Raw genomic sequence first — 20,384 nt, forward strand, 5'->3', positions numbered from 1 at the left:
CCTGAAGTAAAAATAGATACGTTTCTCAGGAACCCGACAAAGAAGGCTTCCTGACCCGACAGATGAAATCTAAATATTCAGTTAAATATTACAACAAAATTAAAAATCTAACGAAGTTAAAAGAGCTTTTCCTTGTGCAAAACCATGATTATAATTTGCATTGTCAGTTGGTATAATGTTTTGAGCATTTCCATTAAGAACAATTTGAGTAAATTTTTGGGAATTAGCATGAGTTAATGTATCAGGTTAATGAACTTGTCTTGAAGCTACTGTTTCTGTATAATCTTTGCTATATTCCATGATATTTTTTGCATTAACAATGTGATGAATGCTTTTTGAATCAACACTAGTAACACCATTGAAATCACATCCAATGCCTTCAATCAAACCATAAACACACCATTTGTTAAAGACACTTTATCATTAGCACCATAATTTGTTATCCATTTTTGTTAATTTTACGTTAATCTCGAGATTGTTGTAATGATCAAATGGATGAGATTCGTTGGTGTTGAATCTATGAATCTGTAACCTGTTTTTTTTTTTATAAGTATTATTTGCTGGAATTACAATAGGTGTTTGAAGTTCAAAACTAACATATTCATATCTTTTCAAAAAAATCAGGACTTGTAAATGTCATTGTATATAATCAATAGCTGATCAAATTGGCTCGATAATGTTGATTTTGACTGTTTTTGTCATCATTTTCATATTTTTTATTATCAGGACGTTGTTTCAACAATTGTATAATTTCATCACCTTTATCATATATTTTTTCACCAACAACTTGACCAACCTTTGTACCAATTTGCTCTGATCCTTTTTCAATGGCTTTTCAAGCAGCTTTGGTAGCAAGATCCTTTGCAACTTTTTCTGTTAATTTTTTGCCAATTGATTTTGCAACTGATCCTAGGCTGCTAAAAGTTCCTTCGCCTTGTTGAAAGCTTTGATTATTAATTATTTGTCCTGTATCAATATTGTAAAGCACTTTTAAACCTGTTTTTGTGTCATTTTTTTGTTTAGTACGTCTTATATATATGTTATTGTATATTATTTTCATCTTTTTTTTTAACAACAATGTCAATGAACAGGTATGCCATTTAAATTACATTGTAACAGGTCTGTTTAAAGCATCTGTTATATATATTCTAATTTGTCTCAATAAATTTGTATTAATTTTACTCCATAAAAGTCGTCTTAACCTTTCTTTCGAAATGGAAATGATAATGGAAGGCCATCTGTACTAGAACGGTACAAAACATCAGTTTGTCTACCTGATACAATGGATTCTGAATTTATATCACAATGAACATATAAATTATCAATTGATCTTGTTATGTCTGGCAGATTTCGACCTAATCCATCATTTTTTACAATAACCTTATTGAAACCAATAAGCTCAGCAAAATTTCCTGTTCTTAAATCAAGTTGATATAAATCATTTTCTGCTCCACTTGGTCTATCAAATTTTATCAATACTCTGAACCTTAATGATACTAATTCGAGAGAAATTTTTGTATTTGTTGCAACCAATCATGTGTAACCCTGCTAATTGCTTGTTGAATATCAGCATAAACTGTAATTACCATTTGGAAGTGTAACTGTTATCCATGTAACTCCTTCATCTTTGCTAAAATTTATGTGTATTGGTTGATTCATATATTATTAATTAGATTAAATGTTGTATATATTAATCATGCTGTGTTTTTGTTATAATACCTGTTTTTAATAAATTATCAATTATTTCCCATACTTTGTTTCTTAAAGCCAATGATGTGTTACCAGCTCGAAGCGATCCTGTAAGCAAAGTTAGACGTTTCATAAGATCATCTGGGTTGCTTTTTCCAGACGAACGATGATGTGGCATATTTGCCAGAAAATTCAGATTCTTAAATATTTGTTTCGCTTTTGATGAATATGCTCGTTTTGGATTAAATCTTTTTCTTAATAAATCAATAAGACTTTATCAGCTTTATCTTCATAAACGATTTGCCCTCCTTTTATTGCTTGTAATACCATCTCATTCATCAATTTTGGCATATTGATCATTAAACCACCATATGAATCATTGTGGATTTTATAAGCATTTCTTTTTGGTGGTTTGTATTTACGAATTCCTTGACCTATTGTTTTTCCAGCTTCTTTAAAAGATTTAATTCTTTTTCTATAATGTTGAATTAATTCAATTTCATCTGACAATATTTTATTTCATCCAAATTTTATAACCTTTGTGCTTTTGATTTTGAAATAACTCCATTTCTTTGCCCCATTTCTTTTAATTTTAATCCAATTTCTTTATCAAAATCATCAATATCTAATTTTTTATCAATGTATCTTTTCCATATAATTGATAGTTCAGGAAAACCAAGATTTATTATTCAAGTTTAATGCACTAGTTGTGAATCCTTTATCTGGATCTCATGAAATCATTGCTGGTTTGTAGCCAACTGGTGATTTTGTCGTTTTTTCTGGTTTTTCATATGTATATTGTAACAATGCAATATCTTCCAAATTAGATGCAAGAGCTTTTTGGTTTTTATCAAGTTGTTTAATTAATTTGTCTTGTTTTTGATCAATAGTGTCTTTTACCTCCTTTTGAGCTTTGATTATTGGTTTAAACAATTTACTGCTTTGAAAATCTTGATCAAGAGTTTGATTACGATAATCTTTGATTGTTTGTATCATCTGCTTTTTCATTTGTGAAGCAATCAATCTTTGATCAGCATTTTTTTGTATTGATTAATATCCATGTATATTTATTGGTTACAAAAGTGTTAAATGACACTTACTATTATAGTTAAATGTTAAATGACACATTATAAAGTAAATAATGATTATAATGAAGATACCAAATTATGACAATCATGAAAACAAACAAACAGAAAAAAATTTAATGACTTTTTAAGTGAGATTAAGTAAGATTTTCGTATGCTTATTTGCCGGCAAAGCAATTGTGGTAAAACTAATTTATTAATGCATATTTTAAGAAAACCACTTGTGTACTATGATGAAATTTATTACCATTGGCATAATCCTCATCAAGAAAAAATACAAGATTTGATATCATTGATGAATGACATTTCTTCCAAAATTGGTTACAATGTTTTTAATATTGGCGGTGAAAACGACATTTTAGACACAAGCGAATGTAATCCATATAACAGATAGTTGTATTTGATGATAGAAAATCACTATACTGATGGTAGGAGTATCAAGTATTTATGAGTCAATGAGTCAATGAGTCATGAGTCAATGAGTCAACGAGTCAATGCTGTTAATTAAACCATAAAATGAAAGCTAAAATTTCAGAGAGTGCTTAGGCCTAATCACTGAAACGAGGGCTTAGGCTTAATCAACAAATTATTGCTATACTGACTGTGAGTCTATTGACTCATGACTCATGACTCATTGACTCATTGACTAATTTGACTCATAAAACATGCGTTCTCGCTCTCATATGGTTTTATATCCACCAACAACAAAAAATCACACTTAACTAATCGCCAAAGAAAACAAGAAACATAAAACCGTTAAAAAAATTTCGATGAATTAATCTAATTTATAAATATTTATAATAAAGTTTCTATATAACGCGTGCTCTCATTGGTTTAAACAGCGTGCTTTATGAGAGTACAAAGCACGGAACAAACGAAAGCTCACGCCATCATCCGCAGAAATGGCAGATGAATTTCTGAATTTTTCCTTGGGTATTATTGAACAGTTTGTTTTCCAATTGTCATGTCGGAAATGTGCAGGTTTTCATGGGCAACAATTCGGCCGGTTTTCACTGAACTTAATTATTTAGATCCTCTTTTTTGCTGTTTTTTACGGACTGAAACCGAAGATTGAGGCACTTGTTTTTCCATAAATTCGAATTCGAAAGCTCTTAGGAAGCGAGTAGTACTATGGGGGAATACGAGCCACTTTTGAATGGCGCATTCTGATTGGTCGAGACGAAATTTTAATGAGATGCATCGGCTTCTGATTGGTTGAAATTTTTAGGTCCGCCATTATCACGTGCACACGTGAACAGGATTGGTTTAGACGGTGGGGTCAAAGTCCAATCTACGTCATAATTGGGGGACATCAAAGAGAGTATGTCAAGAATGTGAACGAGATCCGGGGGGAACATTGAGGAGACCATAGTGTGGTTGTTTTCTCGAATCATGAACGGTTTAATTAACAAACTTATGTACAAGCGGGAACGTGTGAGGAGACCTGGTGTCTAACGACCTCGTCCCTAAGCAAATAGGTCAGCTAAGACTTGAGCGAGATCCAGATCCTCGTCGGTGAACCGTTCGTAACCGTAAGGGTAGGTCCGGGCTGTGGTGGGATCCAGGACCCGTTTAGAATAGACGAGACGGTAGTCTTTGTAAGAAGGTTGTGTTTCTAAGGTGTAGGTCTTGGCATTTCTTTGGATGGTGTGAGATTGCGTGACACGGGTGGTACGCGGTTGGTCTAGAGGACGATGCAATTCATCCAAGGTGTTTTGACGTAAGACGTCGTAATTCAATTGAGTCATCCCTTCGACGTTGAGGGAGAAACCACGGACCTTGCATTCGACTTTTCCGTTCTTAGTCTTGTAACCGTAGTTCTTAGGACCGCCCGAGCAAAATTCTACAATGTAATCGTCGGCATCGAGTTCGTTTTTGAAGTCGCCAAGGTAGGCACCTCGTGGAGGGATCAAGGATGGATCGTGAGGACGATGGAGGTAGACGACCGAGTCGGTGTCGAAGTAGAGAACGCGTTCGCCAAGATGATCCAGGGCTTGATAGAGACGGAGTCGGGCATGACAAGTGGTGAAGGCGGCTATGAAGATGTTGAGATTGGGTGAAGGCAGGACATCGTGCGTTTGGAGTTTATAGTGGACTTCGACCCGGTCTTCGGTCAGGGAGCTGACGTAACGGACATCGTGTTGATCGCTGTCGAGGAACTGGATGAACGGTTGAGGTTCGGTGAATTCTCGGACCTGAGTCTTGTTGATCCGTTGCCCGAACTTGCCCCACATCGAGTTGAGCATCATCTTAGCCAGGGCTCGGAGTCCAGGGTTCTTTTCGATTTTGGTGGGATCAAGACGAATCCCTTCCCGAGCATAGTAGGCATCGATGTGGGCTTGTTTTTGAGCAGGAGTGGTACATCCTTCAGGCCAGCCGCTGGCTTCTTCTTTGATTTGGAGCCACGTGTCCACGTAGGATTGGAAGAGTCCCGTGCGTTGTTGATCGAAATGCCATACTTCGTGTACGTGTTGAATGACGTAACCTTTCTGTACAGCCATGTCGAGTTCGGGGGTGCACCAGGTACCCACGAGGACACGTTCTTCGTCCGTGTGATGACAGGCATGCGTCTTTTCCAAAAGAGGTTTGGAAATGTTCTCTTCGACGCAAGTACGACACAAGGGGAACGTGAGTTTGTCGTGACTGCGGTAAGGCAACACGGGATGATAGAGACGTGATGGCGGAAGGACGGTACATTTGGCCAAACCGAAATAAGGCGAGAGATCGGTGGTGTCGGGTTCGTAGAGGAAAGTGGGATGTCCCAAGGGATAGGTACCGTACTTGTTGACCCAAGGATACAAGGATGTGTAATCGTCGTAATGGATCTCTTCCTCTTCCTCGACGTGAGCGTAGAGACGTATGGCATTGGTCCGACCCCCGTAAAAAGCATCTCGTAGTTCAAGGGGGGCTTGGAGGTTTCGATGGGCTAGAAAGTCTATGATGTCCTGGTTGGTTTGTTTGAGGGCGTTCCAGGTGCATTCCCACATACCCACAAATTGGTACCCACGACTGATGAGGAACGTGCGTTTCTTGTCGACGAGAGCACGGACCTCGTCCATGGATCGATCGAGCAGCGTCGGATGCACATCGGTACGTTGGGGATGACAGGTCCGACATCCGTGCCAGAAGCACCCGTAGAATTCGTAGACGGTCTTGGTGTCGGCATCGTATCCGTCGACCGTGTATCGGGTACCAGGAATGTGGTACTCGCCCTCGTTCCGTGCATGCTGGATACGTTGACGGTGTAAGGGATGATCATGGTCGTATTGTCCGTAGGCACGAGCCATGGCTTCGTGATCTTCGTGTTCTTCCGGCGAGAGGGTCAGCCAGGCTTGACGTCGTAGATTGCGTTCGCACCAAGTCAGCCATTCTATGGAGGCCTGGGAATGATTGACACGACCTCGCCATCCTAAGAGGGGTTCGGAGGCAATGGAGTCTTCTTCCATACAGTGCATACGCAAGTAGCGATTACAAGCAGAGGCTACTGTCATTTGTTCAAAGGGATTGAATTCAGCACGTGCTTGGAAATCCCGCATGAAAGTGAGGCATCCTTGTTTCAAGAGTTTCACGTCCGATTGGCAGTATGCTAGAAGTTCGACTTGGAAATCAAAGACGACCTCTCGTGCCGCTTGGTTGTCGTACCAGGTGTCGAAATCGCGACGTTTCTTGACGGACATGCCGTCGGGCATGTAGAAGGCTTTGTCGGGAAGTCGGCCTACATACGTTTGATGTTCGGGGGTATTGAACATATGTGGAAAGTGTCCTTTCTTGAGTTCGGTGAGCCCGAACGTCTTGGGGAAATCGCTCAGCGGCGTCTGGAAGAAGGAGAGCGAATCGATGAATCGTATGGTCGTCTGTTCGTGAGGGTAGGTGAGTTGGAGGACTTTCCCACCGTTTCGGATTTGTTCCAGTTCTCTCTTTTGCCGATGGAGTTCGTCGATGACGGGATAACTGTCATACCCTTTGAAATTATGAGCGATGACCGTCAGGGGTCGCATTCCGTTTTCGGTCAGTGTTTCTAACCATTCCAGGAAGTGAAAGAGACAGTTGTCTCCTTGGAATGAGACGGGAGGATCGTCGTCGTCTTCCGTCTCGGCCACCACTAGATTGGGCACGTGACGTCCCTCGACTTGCATGCTCTCAATGTCGAAGAAAACGTGCAAGGGCGGTTCCTCTTCGTCATCATCGTCTTCGTCGTCGTCGTCGTTATCGCCCGCCAGGAAGGCGTGCAATCCAGCGGCCTCGTTGGCTAAGAGAGGTGCCAGTCCCTGACTCAGGATCCTTTGAAAGGAGAGTCGCTGTCGTTTCAAGCGTCGTTCTTCGGTGGGGGTCTTTTCGACTTGTAAGAAACATCGATGGTGATGGACGTCGACGTCTTGGTGGCAGCACGAACATTTCCAATACCCGCAACGATGAGTTCGGATCTCTTTGAGGCCACGTAACACGCGGTGACAATCTTTGCACTGACGACGGGTGGCACAGACAGAGGGATGTTGAGGATCCGCGGGTTGACCGGCGTGGGTCTTGGACCGATGGGTTTGGAGACAAGTGTCTCCGTAGAAGGAACGTCCACAGAGGATACAGGGTGTCTGAGCCGAGCGGTACTGTCGGTAGGCCTCGGTATGATCAGGGCATCCGTCTTGTAAGCAGGCTCCGCAATGATTGGTTTGATTGTTGCGACAGGCGTGCTGACCTAAATGATGATAGGCTTGGAAACATTGGCTGCAAAAGTAATCTTGGCCGAAGAAACCGGGTAAGGAAGATAAGGCATCGTAATGACCGTCTTCGTGTAAGAGTCCTAACAACGTGTCCCCACGACCGTAAGCAAAACAAGCATAAGCGCGGTTGGCATCCACGACCACAATGGTGTAGTCTTGAAGACTGGGAGCGGTGACGAGTTGTTGAAGTTGTTCGGGACCACAGGGTTGAGGAGGAAGATGAACTTCGTCTAGAAGTTCTTGAGCTGCTCGCGTGATGCGACGATGGTTACCGCGACAGCGGGTCCATTGTCGGCGACGTGGGGGATCGTCTCGGTGTTGATGGACCCCTCGAGCTAGAGCGATGGCGCGTGGACAGCATAGATTTTGGTCATCCTGTGGAACACGTAAGACACAGTGCTTGAATTCTCTGAGACGCGTCGACGCTTGATGACCTGGTAAATGTTTTCTTTTGTAACCGGAACCTGTGGGAGCCCCGCATACGTGAACGAAGGAGAGGGTGAAGGAATCGTCCATTTCGAATTGTTCGTTAGAGTTGAGCATGTGGGAAAGATTCCCAAGTAAGGCATCCACACGTGGACCTTGAGCGCGCCATTCTCCGGCCCGCAGTCCCCAACCATTGTAGGCATTGGCAATACGGTTGGAGGCTACAGCGATGTAAATTCGGTCGCCATCGGGAATGTCTTGATCGTTGATTAAGTCGTCTAGAGCGGTACGAAGACCTTGCACGAGGGCATCGGTCAGACGTTGTCGGGGGATGAAAGCTCCAATCTGTCGAGGGCGAAGTTGAAAGACGCGTTCACGAACCCCGAGACGGACACTACGTCGTTCCACCACAGGTAATCTTTCAAAGACGAAACGTCCTGGAGCGGCACCTCCTATTTGTTCAAACTCGTCGAGTGCTTCAGCCAAGTCACTATCACTATCGCTATCCATGATGAGATGTTTGCTTGAAAAAAGACGGTGTGTCTTTTATAGAGAAAGGATCACCTTGAAGGACCTTGACGTGTACCCTAGATGGACCAATCCGGAGAGAGATAGGTCTCCTGGGGGGATGGGGGGGTATCCCCCCGGAGAGTCATGTGACCCCTTAGGAGAACGGGGATTGGTGGAACGATTCCTGTTAAGTAGTCCGATCGAGTGAGGAGCCTCAGAAAAGTCATGGCATCCGATCCGAAGAGACGTGCGCTCGAGATGGCGGTGGTCAGACGTACTATGGAGATGGAGCAAGACCCAAACGATGAGGAAGAGGTGTGGGTCAAGCAAGAGAATGGACGTTGGCGGAAAGAATGCCAGATCACGGAAAAGACCCCGGCGACCCGAGACGAGGCTTCGTATTGGGACCTGTTGCCTCCCGAAGTACGTCCACATGTGTTGGAGATTCGAGATCGAGAGGAGGAGAAGGATCGAGAGATGGACCGGAGGGAACGTTGGAAACCCATTCACGAAGAGTTACTCCGTCTACCGCGTTGCAGTCAACATGGCACGGTACGTTCCGGTTATTTGTATTGGGTCGAAATCGAAGCGAATCTGATAGATTCGTTTATTTTATTTGATATCTTTTAGATGACGGCGACGTTTGTAGGAGAATCGACTATCGCCTTTGAGTGTGGACCGTGTCGCCGGTTTGCCCTGGGGGGTAATCCTGCGGGAAGCCGACTCATGAAATGTCGGTATTGTCTTTTGGGAATGATGAGTTGTCCAGGGTATCGTTATTGTACGGGCATGTATCGTTCTCCTCGTCGTCGAGAGGGTTTGGTCGTTTGTTGTTGGTGTCGATGGCCCGTCTACCGGAGAGGTCTTCTTTGTATGCCACTTCGATCTCCTCATTGTCGTTGTTTTCTCGTAGGTCATGGTGCCCACTAGGTCGGCGAAGGATGATCATTTGGTCGAATGGGAATGTCGTTGTAGTTATGTGGAACTGAAGTGTAGAAAGTGGGACTGTTCTTGTTCGGTGTCTTATGCATCTTACCGTCATCCGGGATGTTTGATTTGTACCTGTGATGTGGGTTATGGATTTCCACCGTGTCGTCATGATTTGGAGGACTGGTGTTATTTGTGTCAGGGACATAGTTGGACTTGAGTCTCTCTCTCTCTCTCTCTTCTGCAGGTGATCTGTCAATTTGAGGAAGTGTTTATGGATGATAGGTCGTCGAGATGGGTATGGAGAAATGGTTGTTGGATGTGGCGGCGGAGACGACCTCCGAGAACGGCGGAGCAACGTCGTCGGAGGCGGCGTTATTTGGCTGAGATTTTCACTATGATTCGTTGATTTTTTTAGATGGTGGTGCAGGAACATAGGACCCGTCAAGGCTATCCACCGAGGTCGGACGATCGATGGTCTTGGATCAAGTGGGTGTGTTCGCATTGTACGGAGTCCGCCGCCACATGCATTGACTGTTTGAAACGATTGGACCTCAATACCTTTCATTGCATGTGTTACGGATGTCTCGTTCGTTGTCGATGTGATGGGTTGGAAGTCTCCTACGGACGTCGTCGTTGTCATACGGGTGGTCGCCGGTCTCTTTTTCATGAGTTTCCTTTTTATGGTAACCGTAATGCTTTTTTCGATTGACAGGAAACTTGGTTCCCGGAAATCTTTCCAGACTTTGTTCAGCAACGTTGTACCTCTTATGGATACGGATCTTGTACTTCTTATTGCTTTCGTCTTAGGGGCACGGGTCTCTATTGGGACGAGATATTGATTGCTACGTTTCGTTCTCTTTATTATTAGATGTGGTGTCGTCTAAACCAGTTCACTCGTTATTCATACCAACGGGGTTGGACGAAAAAAGAGATGGACATTACGGCGGAGTTGTGGAAGAGGATTGATGTGGATTTTTGGGATCCGTTTTATGGACTCGTTATGGTATACAACCGTCGATAGCTGATTTTCTTTTTTACGTTTTTTCATTAGACTTGGTGTGTCCATAACAGATGTACTCGCTTTTCATCCCAGAGGGGTTGGACGGCAAAAGAGCTGAACATTGTAGTGGAGTTATGGAGGGCGGTCGGTGTCCATGGGCGTATTCGTCGTCGCCGTCGTCGCCGTCGTCGCCGATAGTCGATTCTCCTGTTAACGTCTTTTTTTTTTGTTCCATAGACTTGGTGCAGTCTACCTAAATATGGATCGGTTTATTCGTCTGGCAGACCCCATTCCTCCAAACAAGAGACTGTTTATTTTCGAGTCTGGACATCTGTCAAAGACAACATGAACATGAACGAAGATTATTTTGATATCAATTTCTTTTAGGCCATGATGGTGTTTGCCAATGGGGAAGGGTTTATGCTTTGGGATTCACCTTGCTGTTCTTTTGGACCCATTACATGCATGCGTTGTCTTGACCGGATCAATCACACGTCGCCGCAAGAACACATTTGTCAGGGGACGTATGAGCGTCGCAGGGAAAAATCGACTGCGGTCGCGAGATCCTATACCTTCGCGTACCATGGTCATTATAGTATGCGCGTCTTATGGGAACTGACACGATGATCCTTTTTCAATCAGATCATGGTCCGTGCCGACCGATGTTTTTGTACGTGGAGTGGTCTGTTTCACGTGCACGAGAGACGTCCCTATACGCCCGAAGTTCGACTCATGTTACTGGAGGAACGTTTGACAGGACTTTCTTTATTTATGTTTGCAGTGCATTCTGATCTATCCCCCTGATTATGAGGAGTACATCGGATACGAGGACCGTTACTGTAGGAAGTGCCATAGAGAACGCTACGGTTGACTGGAGTTATTTGTTCGTTTTTTAGTGCATTCTGACCAAGACCCCTGATTACGTACGAAGGATACACGGATACGGAGAGTACTACTGCGTGCAGTGTGATGGAGAAAGTTATACGACCGCCCAGAAACTGTCTATTGTGGATGCGATCGTGTCACGATACGGATTTTATAATTATATGGGGTCGGATCCGATCACGGGCATCGGATCGTTTCAGTTACGCGTGATATATCCCTACGATGAGGACCTGGAGGAGGAGATATTGGACGAGGATCGAGGTGTGGCCCTTTTTTATTTGGATCCGCCTGTATGGCGTCGACAGATTATGGTCCGTAACGAGGAGGGACATTGGGTGTATCAGAGTACCGAGGGACATTTGGTTGTACGTACAGAACGTTACCACGGTCGGGGACCTCCTTACTGTTCTTGCTTATTGTAACTTGTTTTTCCCAGGTAGTTGTACCGTCTCATCCAGACCCCCCGTCAAATGCGTTGTCCTACCCAAGGCTGGTTGATGATGGCACGGAGCACAGAGTGTATTCTGATATGGCGTTTTCGTACCTATCGTATGAGAAGAGGAACGGATGGACATTTTCATTTCGTTGCGGGTCCTTATCCTTTTCATTTCGTTCCAGATCCGGAGCCCGATCCAGATTGGATTTCATGAAAAATTCTGTTGTCCTACTCAAGCCTGGTTGACAATGCCATGGCGATGTGCAGAGATATGGCGTCTTCGTCACTATCGTATGAGAAGAGGGACTGATGGACATTTTTCATTTCATTGCAGATCCAATTGCCTCGCGCACGTCGTCATTTGAGAGCGGTCATGTTGTTTGGTCAATTGTATTGTTGTGCGACAGCGCATGCCTTCCGTGAAGCCTGGCGTTATCGGAGACAACCCCTTTGGCACTCGGAAAAACAAATCAAAAAGAACCAGAAGACGGGACAGTTTCATTTTGTACCTTTTATTGACATTTACGGTCCTTGGTGTCGTCGGACAAGAATATTCAATCGTAAATTTCGTTAAGAAGAAAATTGTTCATTGTTGAATTAAAGTTTGAGTTTACGTTTCATTTGCATGATTTTCTTGACCACTTTCTCCGTCTTCTTCTTTTTGCCTGGGAGGTTACTGATAGCCCGAATCATCTTGTCGTCGGCTTTCCACTTGTCCTGTAAGTTTCTGGCCTTGGCATAATCCATGTCGTGGGTCTTGGCAATCTTGTCCAAACGATTGATGCCAGGATCACCTCGTTTGAGTCGTTTGGCCAGTTTGGTGCCAGGACCCATGTACTGATAGCCAGGCCAATGAAACTCGATCCCGGTCTTGGCCAGAGCATTCTGCAAGTCAAATTTGCCGCCTCGTTGACGTCGTCGTCGTCGTTGGCGTCGTCGTCTCTTAGTAGTCCTCGCCATCCAATCGTCGTTTGAGTTTCTTATCGAAATCCAACCAACCGGGCGGACGTTTCAATTTATCTGTTTCGGTAGGACGACGGCGACCTGTCTTCTTACGGATCTTTTTATTGACCGATTGAGCGGTCGTCTCCATATAGTCGGCCACACTATTCCCCATCATCCTGGGATCTCCTTGAAACGGAAGGTGTCCCCAATCGACGGATGGAACCGGTGTCTTGGGGGGCGATTTTTTCTTCTTTGACTTTTTTTTGGGCGGAGCTGCTTTAGGTTGAGTTATGAATCGAAGTCGTTTTTTAGCTTTAGGGGGTGCCGAGGGTGTGGTCTCGGGCGTGTTCTTCTTCTTCTTTACCAATTGTGTCAACATGGAGTGCAAGGGTCCTTGCGCATAGGCATCGGCTTCGGCATCGCGTTCGTCGTCGGCATCCGGCCCCAACCCAATAGGTTGTCGGACGGCTTTGGTCCACCGTTTCTTTTCTTTGGCTAAAGGGGTGGCCAAGGCTTTCTTGATGCCCGGAGGAATTCGATCCGACATGAGAACGGCTTCTTGTTTGGCAGCGATACGAGCGGCTTTGGTCAAGTGAAGGTTTTCGGTCAGACGTTCCTTGTACACGTTTTCGAGTTGACGTAATCGTTGAGGATCGATCAAGACTTTGTTTTCAAATCCTGGAATGGTCTCTACTTCACTCATCGTGAGGTACTAAGATCGTCGCGTCTCTCCCTAGTTTTATAGTAGAGGTCCTGTTTCTCGTGTCGTTCGCGTTCCAGATGTCGATTCAATTCACAGACTTGTTCTTGCAAGACCCCCATCTTTTGTTCGGCGAGCTCCAAGTTCTGATTACGTTCTTGTAATTGATCGGTCAATTGACGGACAATGTCGCATTGTTCTCGGACTCGATGTCGAAGCCCACGTATCTGATCCTGCAGGGCACAAAACGAACGAGGCCCGTACGTCCACGTGTTATCACACCAACCATCGTCCATGTTGCAAATGATCCTTGACACAATGATGATACGCCGTGTGCAATCCGAGCCAGAATCGGGTTCGATCGAAATGTCGACGCATCATCCTTCGTCGGGCTTTTATGCTATGGTTTGAACGACTGATGGCCCGTAACACTCTTCGATCTCGTGGGGTCTCGGTGATCTTGAGTAGGGTGTACTTGGACAAAGGGAGACGTCCCTTGACAATCTCTCGGGCCAAAGGCTGATGGCCTCAATCATCTGATCCACAGCATAGTAAAGTTTTCGTAAACGGTCCTCTCCCGACAATCTGGTCAGATCTCGTAGAAACGTGCCCAGATAGGGTATTTGGGCACGAACACATCCAGGAATCTGATGGCGACACGCTTTCATCGTTTTTTGGGTCTTAGTATGTCACAGGCCGTGTTTAAACCGTGTCGTTTGCTTCGTCGTATCACGTCACAAGCGGCGTTCAGACCATTCCAAAGAGCTCCCCCTGTCTGATTCATCATCAATTGACGTCTCCTTTTAATAGAATGTTTTCGACGAGACATGTCCCCCAAGACCTTTTCGTAAGGTCGAAGTCGTCCCACCGTTTTGGACGAGACAGGAACGGTCCCTCGGATCGTGTTCATGACCAATTCACTCACGGCATTGATTTGATCGGCATTGGCGGCCTGAAGCCGTGCCCGACGCGTTTGATGATTGGCTTCTTTCAAGACGCTCCGTAGAAACGGCCATTGTCGTTCCATCCTCCACGACATGTTGGTATGGGCTATAGATCCGGGGCGTTCTTTTTTATACACGGAGTACCCCTGGTCGTCTTCGTCGTCGTCGGCGGCGACGTCCTTTTCGCTGTGGTTTAGAAGCGGGAATCATCATCATCAGGTTGCCGCCCCGTTGATGTCTCACGCCCCACCAAATGCTACCACCACGTGGACGTGCCATCGTAGACATATGGAATGATGTGGACTATCCTTTTATAGTCCCCTCAAAGGATGTGGATCCCCACGCATCATTCGATCCATCACCATTTTTCGCGCCCAAGGTTTTCGTTGGAGAATCCGTTTCATCATTCCATAATTATATTTAGGCGCCTCATAATGACCGGTGACTCCTTTGGCACCCATCCTTTTGTACCTTTTGTCTTTTCCCAATTGGTACCCAGCAGCCGCGGCCTTGCCTAGAACCGCCAGGAGACCGCGTCCGCGTTGTGGGGGTCGTCGTCGCCGACGTCGCCGTCTGGTTTTGGGCATGATTGTAGGACACCCAAGCGTGCGCATGTCCTTTTATGGGTTACTGAGTCGGGAAGAGGTACGTCGGACGGTAGGTGTGCCACCGTCTTCGTAGACCGTGGTCACGGTGTTCGTATGGGTAATGTTCCGGATACGACGTCCATCCGTCCGTTGACGGGCGTCTTGAGATAACAAATCCATTTGACGTCGAAGTCCATCCTGGTCCAAACGCCGTCGACCTCCACGGCGACTGTTCCCTCCAGGAGAACCTCCGCCACCAGGAGAACCTCCTCCGCCGCCTCCTCCTCCTCCTCCTCCTCCTCCTCCGCCGCCTCCTCCTCCGCCACCGCTACCTCGACGACGGGAACCTGCAGGAGAGGACGCTGGGAGAGGACGTCGACGCGGGCGTTTCCCTCCGGTGGTAGGACGAGGGGCTGTCGTGGTGTTGGAAGGACCACTGGCGGTAAAATCTTGTAAATCTTGGTCGGAGATGCTATAATCTCTTTGAATCTGTGGTCTCTGAGCGACGGGGATACTCCCGTCCAAGAGGGAACGCATCATGAGTTGTCGTTGGGAAAGAAGCGTATCGGTCTGTAATCCTCCCGCATTGTCAAGTCCCAGTTCGGTCAACAAGGCATCGGGGTCGGGCGTCGGCACACGACCCTGATCCAATGTTTCCAAAAACTCTTGAATCGCCCTGTTGGGTGTTCGTGTTCCGACTCCGGCCGGGCTGTTTCTTGGAGTCATGTTGGGAATGGTGTTCCCCACACCGGCCGGGGACGTACGTGGTGTCCTGCTCCCCACACCCACTGGGGAAGAGGTCATCCTGGGTTCAGAGAACGATCGGGTTCCTATAGGAATGTGTTGGGCGATCTCGAGACGTTCACTCAAATGCAAAGCACGTCCTCCTTGTCTTCGACGTCGACGAGCAGTTCGTTCTTTGGCTCTCCGTCGTTGTTGTTGTTGACGGTACGCTTCCAATTCCCTTTGATATTCAGAGGGATTGCGTTCAAATTGAAACTGGTCAAACGGCGATCCGGGACTGGAAGGTGTGGAAGGAGCTCGTCGGTACTCTGACAAGGCACGTTGATATTCAGAGGGATCCCAATGGGGAAACGGGGATCCTGGGCTACTCATTCACGTTTCCACACTTGGGTCGGACCGTCGGACTGTGTCACACAACTGAACAGTCGGTACTGATCGTCTGAGGCAGGGTGAAGATCCATCATTATATACCCGTACGGGCGTTGCGTACACTTTTCGAAGAGACGAAGAACGTCACGCCATCGATCGGGAAAGGCTTGTAACGTCAAGGCTCGAAATCCCGATTGATCTCTGGGATTCTTGAACACGAAGAGATAATGGGCATTCCTGGAGATGGTCTTGGCATATTTGCCGGGTGGAAATAAGTCATGACACAAATACAACACCGTAATGTTCCGATGATGTGATTCTCGAGTGAACAGATCCAACACGCGTTTGTCGTTCCCTCCTTCATCCATGAAATCGTCCAACACCAGGATCCCACCTTGACTTTTTCCGAACCATTGTCGAAGATGATCAATGTCGGGAATCCCTTCGTGAAATCGGATCCCACGACCTTTCATCCGTTCGAAACGCGGTTGCCATACAGCATAACAGTAATGACACGGTTTCGTGTTTTCAAAGACCTTCCCTTCCGTCAAGAGCGCCTCGGTCAACTGTGTCTTTCCACTCCCCGACGGACCGACGATCATCGTACTACTGGGTTGTCGTATCATGATCCCACCTCATCGACGGCAGCGTTGCACATTATTTTATACCTTTAAAAAGCGTGTTTCCCCGTCCCAAGACAAAGACAAGACATGTGGTCTATCAAAAAAAATTTAATGTAGAAGAACCAGTTCATGCGGTGTACAACATTGAAGGCAGGGTAACGCATTGTACTCCTTGATTATTTGACGACGTACTTGTCGACCCACAGTTCGATCGTTGGTAACAAAATCATGGGGAGAAAATCTTTGCACAAGCTCGTGCATGGTGCGTTCCCGTACCCTATCTTTCAAAAACATGAGAGCATAATGACCGCAAGCGGTACTGTTCAAAGCTTGGAGGGTCCGGTCGCTCCATTGCACCGCATTCCATTCGTCTTCGAGCCATCTCTCCAAGTCGGGTGCATGGTAGGTCGTGATCGGCAGTCCGTAACTGTCCATGACTTCACACCGATTTTGTTCCGTCCAAAGTCCTAACCAGTGTTGACCCGGTTCCCCTCGTGGATCCGTGTTGACAATGTAGGCGGCCCGCGTCGTACGGGGTGGACGCGATGGAAGTCCGTCGGAGGGATGGACACCGTGAAAGACACGTTTCAGGACCGGATCGTCCAAGGCCAAGATGCGTAAGGTGACATCACTCAAGGGTACAAATTCCATCTTCACTCGTACTTTTGATAAAGGACAGTTCCGTTGGTACCGGCTTGGAAGCTGTCTTCGAATTCGCCAAACACCAAAATGGTGATGTTCTTGTCGGGAGCGGCATTAAATCGGATTTCCAGACGCAGCTTGCCTTTTTGTTTGGGATTTCGATGATACGGTGAATCGGCATCGCCATTGGGTACATTGGTAAACGTGAACAAGGTACAATTCTTGCCATAACCCCAGTCTCCTGGCTGGATCATGTGAGGGCGATGATGCACCATGGAACCGCTGGTTTCCAAGAGACGTTGATAGCCCAACCAGTCTTTCCGCGTATTGGTGCCATTCAGTTCCAATGTCGGATAGGGATATTCTTCCCCACCCACCAGTTGACGAATACTCTTCACTCCAAAATCTTGGAAGGCATACGGGTAATACTCCAAATCCCCATTAAACGCTTTGCTATCCAGCAGCCCGACGACCAGACGATCGGGAAGACGACCTGTAAACAATTGGTCTTCCGTCCACAAGGTGGTCTTGCCATCGAACGAAAACGTACGGATTTGACTTTTGACCATAGGGTAATTGGCCATTTGACCTTTCACATCGATCTTGGCCATCAGTTCGTTACCCACACTGACGTTCAGGTTGACGCGACACAGATGAAAGGTGACTTTGATATCCCCTGAACCCAACGTGACGTACCTTTTGACCCCCGTGCCACTGGTCTTGGTCCCAAACAGAAAAAAGTCCGGGGTGTTGCAAAAGAGTTCCATCACGATTTCTACGCGAGGGACTAACAAACGTCCCGTTCGCATGGCAGCCAGATGAGGATACATGATCATGGTGGCTTTGTTGTTGCCGTAAAACAGTTTGGTGGCCGTCTTCAGAGCATTCGTATTATTGTGCGCCCATCCGGCTGTGGTGGAAATGTCATCATCGCCTCCCGTGGCCCCCAGCTGTTCCTCCACGTTCATGTAATTCACCCAACCTTGAGGGGCCAACAAAGTGCTGCCTTCGTCTCGACTGTAATTCAAGATGGTTTCGATGAAGGACTTGTACATGTACGTATCCGTCTGTTCACTCATCAACACACCACCCAGTCGTAGATTGATCTGCTTGAAGAGACCGTGGGCGAGGTTGTTGGTGACGTACACAAACTTGGTGTTGCTGGCATCTGAGGCACTGTTGGCATCCGCCACGATGCCGTTGGTCGACGCCGAATTCAATTTCAGTTCGATTTCGAAAAAACTGCGTCCCAAATCGATAAATTCGTCCAAACCGGGAACGGTAAAGGTGATAGGTACGATACCCGTCATGGCGGCACTGTACGGTATCATCCGGTACGAATCGACCGTGATGTCCGTCGACGGCATGGTAAACAGTTCCAGACTCATGATCGTCGTCGTCTTCTTCTACGTCGAGGTCGTCGTCTCGGTAGGTGAGGGATCAACCAACCACCGTACTGAACGGGGATCCTGCCTTTTATACCAACGGTAGGAGCGGACTGACGTCGACGGTAGGCACGTTGTCGACGCAACCACGAATGCACAACCATCAGTCGGAGGTTCATCGTCCAAAGATGGACGTCACACTTCGTTTGGCTTTTTTATAGGCATGTCGTCCACCGGCTTTGAGACCGGCTTTCACCAACGCGCTCGCTTTTCGTTTCAAACCGTGTTTCAATGAGTGTCCCACCACACCTCCGACGTCACTGAACGAACAACCACTGGCAGCCGCTTGAAGTCCCGATTGCATGGCATTCAACAATACGGGCGATGCAATCTTGATCAAATCTTCGGTGGCACCATCTCCACGCTGGTACGGAGGATGATACCGTGTCAGACTACCCCCACGCATGATGATGATGATGATGACCTCCCGACAGTGTCACGTCGTTTTTATATGTACGGTGGTCTCCTCCGGAACTGAAAGGTCACGATAGTTCTACGATGTTTTCTGTCTCCTACGGAACTGAAAGGTGATGATGGTTCTCCCTCCAGGAGCGAAACGGGCCAGTTCTCCGGTACTCTCACCCACACTGACCTCGATCACATCCAATTCTGCACGACGCATAGACATCCATTGAATGTGGATGGGCTCGTAGTAGATGACACCCGAACCATCCTGGATGTAATGCACTTCCCGGACCAACTGATGCTCTGAGTCACCGACAATGTTACTACTCACTACATCCGAGTAGACGAGCATGGTACGCGATGGTTGAGCGGACATTCGATTAAACGAGTGATTCAAGTGTAGGAATCGCCACTCTACGGTCTGACTCAGACACAGAGTCTTGTTTTCTACCACCTTCCAGTAATTAGGGGTCCAATCACTGTTTTTGGGTAATTCGGTAGTCAATTGTCGATAGAGTCTCTTCTGGTCTTTTTCGTGAAAGTTCATCTCGAGATTAACACCCAAGACCCAGACTTTCAGTAGAGGAGTCACAGACTTTTGCTCGATCCATCCCATCTTCTGGGCCAAGTCGATATTGATGCAGAAGGTCATTTTACCATGGGACAGGGACCCCACGTCGGCCACCTTCTTCCTCTCCATGATCATAGTCTCACCCTCCCATCGGAAGGTAGGGCGTTGACTATCTTCCACATACTCCATCTTCGCCTTGATTAACTCCAGTACCATCTGTCGGTTGAGTTCCTGAACGACTTCCTTCATGAACCCGACACCATTGACAATGACGGCATTGCGTTGGACAAGCGCCGCCTTCGTCACTTGACTTGACTTCAAGGTTATGGTTGCGGGTTGGGTTCCCGAATCCTTCATATGATACTTGGTGCTTATCACCTCGTCCGATGACAAGTAGCTCCGGAGATCCATCCCCTCATTAGGCATAGAGATGGAGGCCAACGCGACCTCCCATTCTCCATCAAAGTGAACGACATTGGGCAAACGTACTTTGAAGGCATTCGGTGTATTGTCAGGAAACTCTTTCGAAGGATCGCTGAGAACGACGATACGATTCATGACGACGACGAAAATGGAGACAGAGAGTACTTGTTTTATCCTTAGGAAACGCCACGGGACGATCGTCGATTTCCTTGATACGTACGTGGATCGTTTCGATCTGAGATCCTCGTAGGCGATGGTAGTGCACCTGTCTTGGTTACCACCAGACACCTCCACTTTTATAGGGGAC

The 20,384-nt window shown here is 46.5% G+C and overlaps 3 protein-coding genes across 3 annotated transcripts; all 3 read right to left on the bottom strand.

Annotated features, from left to right (window-relative positions):
• Positions 1-4,240: 4,240 nt before the first annotated feature.
• LOC138031659 (uncharacterized) lies at positions 4,241-8,428 on the bottom strand. The gene has a single exon (XM_068879315.1). The coding sequence runs from the start codon at positions 8,426-8,428 to the stop codon at positions 4,241-4,243; it is 4,188 nt and encodes a 1,395-aa protein (XP_068735416.1).
• Positions 8,429-15,967: 7,539 nt separating this feature from the next.
• On the bottom strand, positions 15,968-16,594 carry LOC138031660 (uncharacterized). The gene has a single exon (XM_068879316.1). The coding sequence runs from the start codon at positions 16,592-16,594 to the stop codon at positions 15,968-15,970; it is 627 nt and encodes a 208-aa protein (XP_068735417.1).
• Positions 16,595-17,244: 650 nt separating this feature from the next.
• Positions 17,245-18,621, bottom strand: LOC138031661 (uncharacterized protein F54H12.2-like). The gene has a single exon (XM_068879317.1). The coding sequence runs from the start codon at positions 18,619-18,621 to the stop codon at positions 17,245-17,247; it is 1,377 nt and encodes a 458-aa protein (XP_068735418.1).
• Positions 18,622-20,384: the final 1,763 nt, after the last annotated feature.

Source organism: Montipora capricornis, chromosome 14 (genome assembly GCF_036669925.1).
Source record: "Montipora capricornis isolate CH-2021 chromosome 14, ASM3666992v2, whole genome shotgun sequence".
NCBI classification, from domain to species: domain Eukaryota; kingdom Metazoa; phylum Cnidaria; class Anthozoa; order Scleractinia; family Acroporidae; genus Montipora; species Montipora capricornis.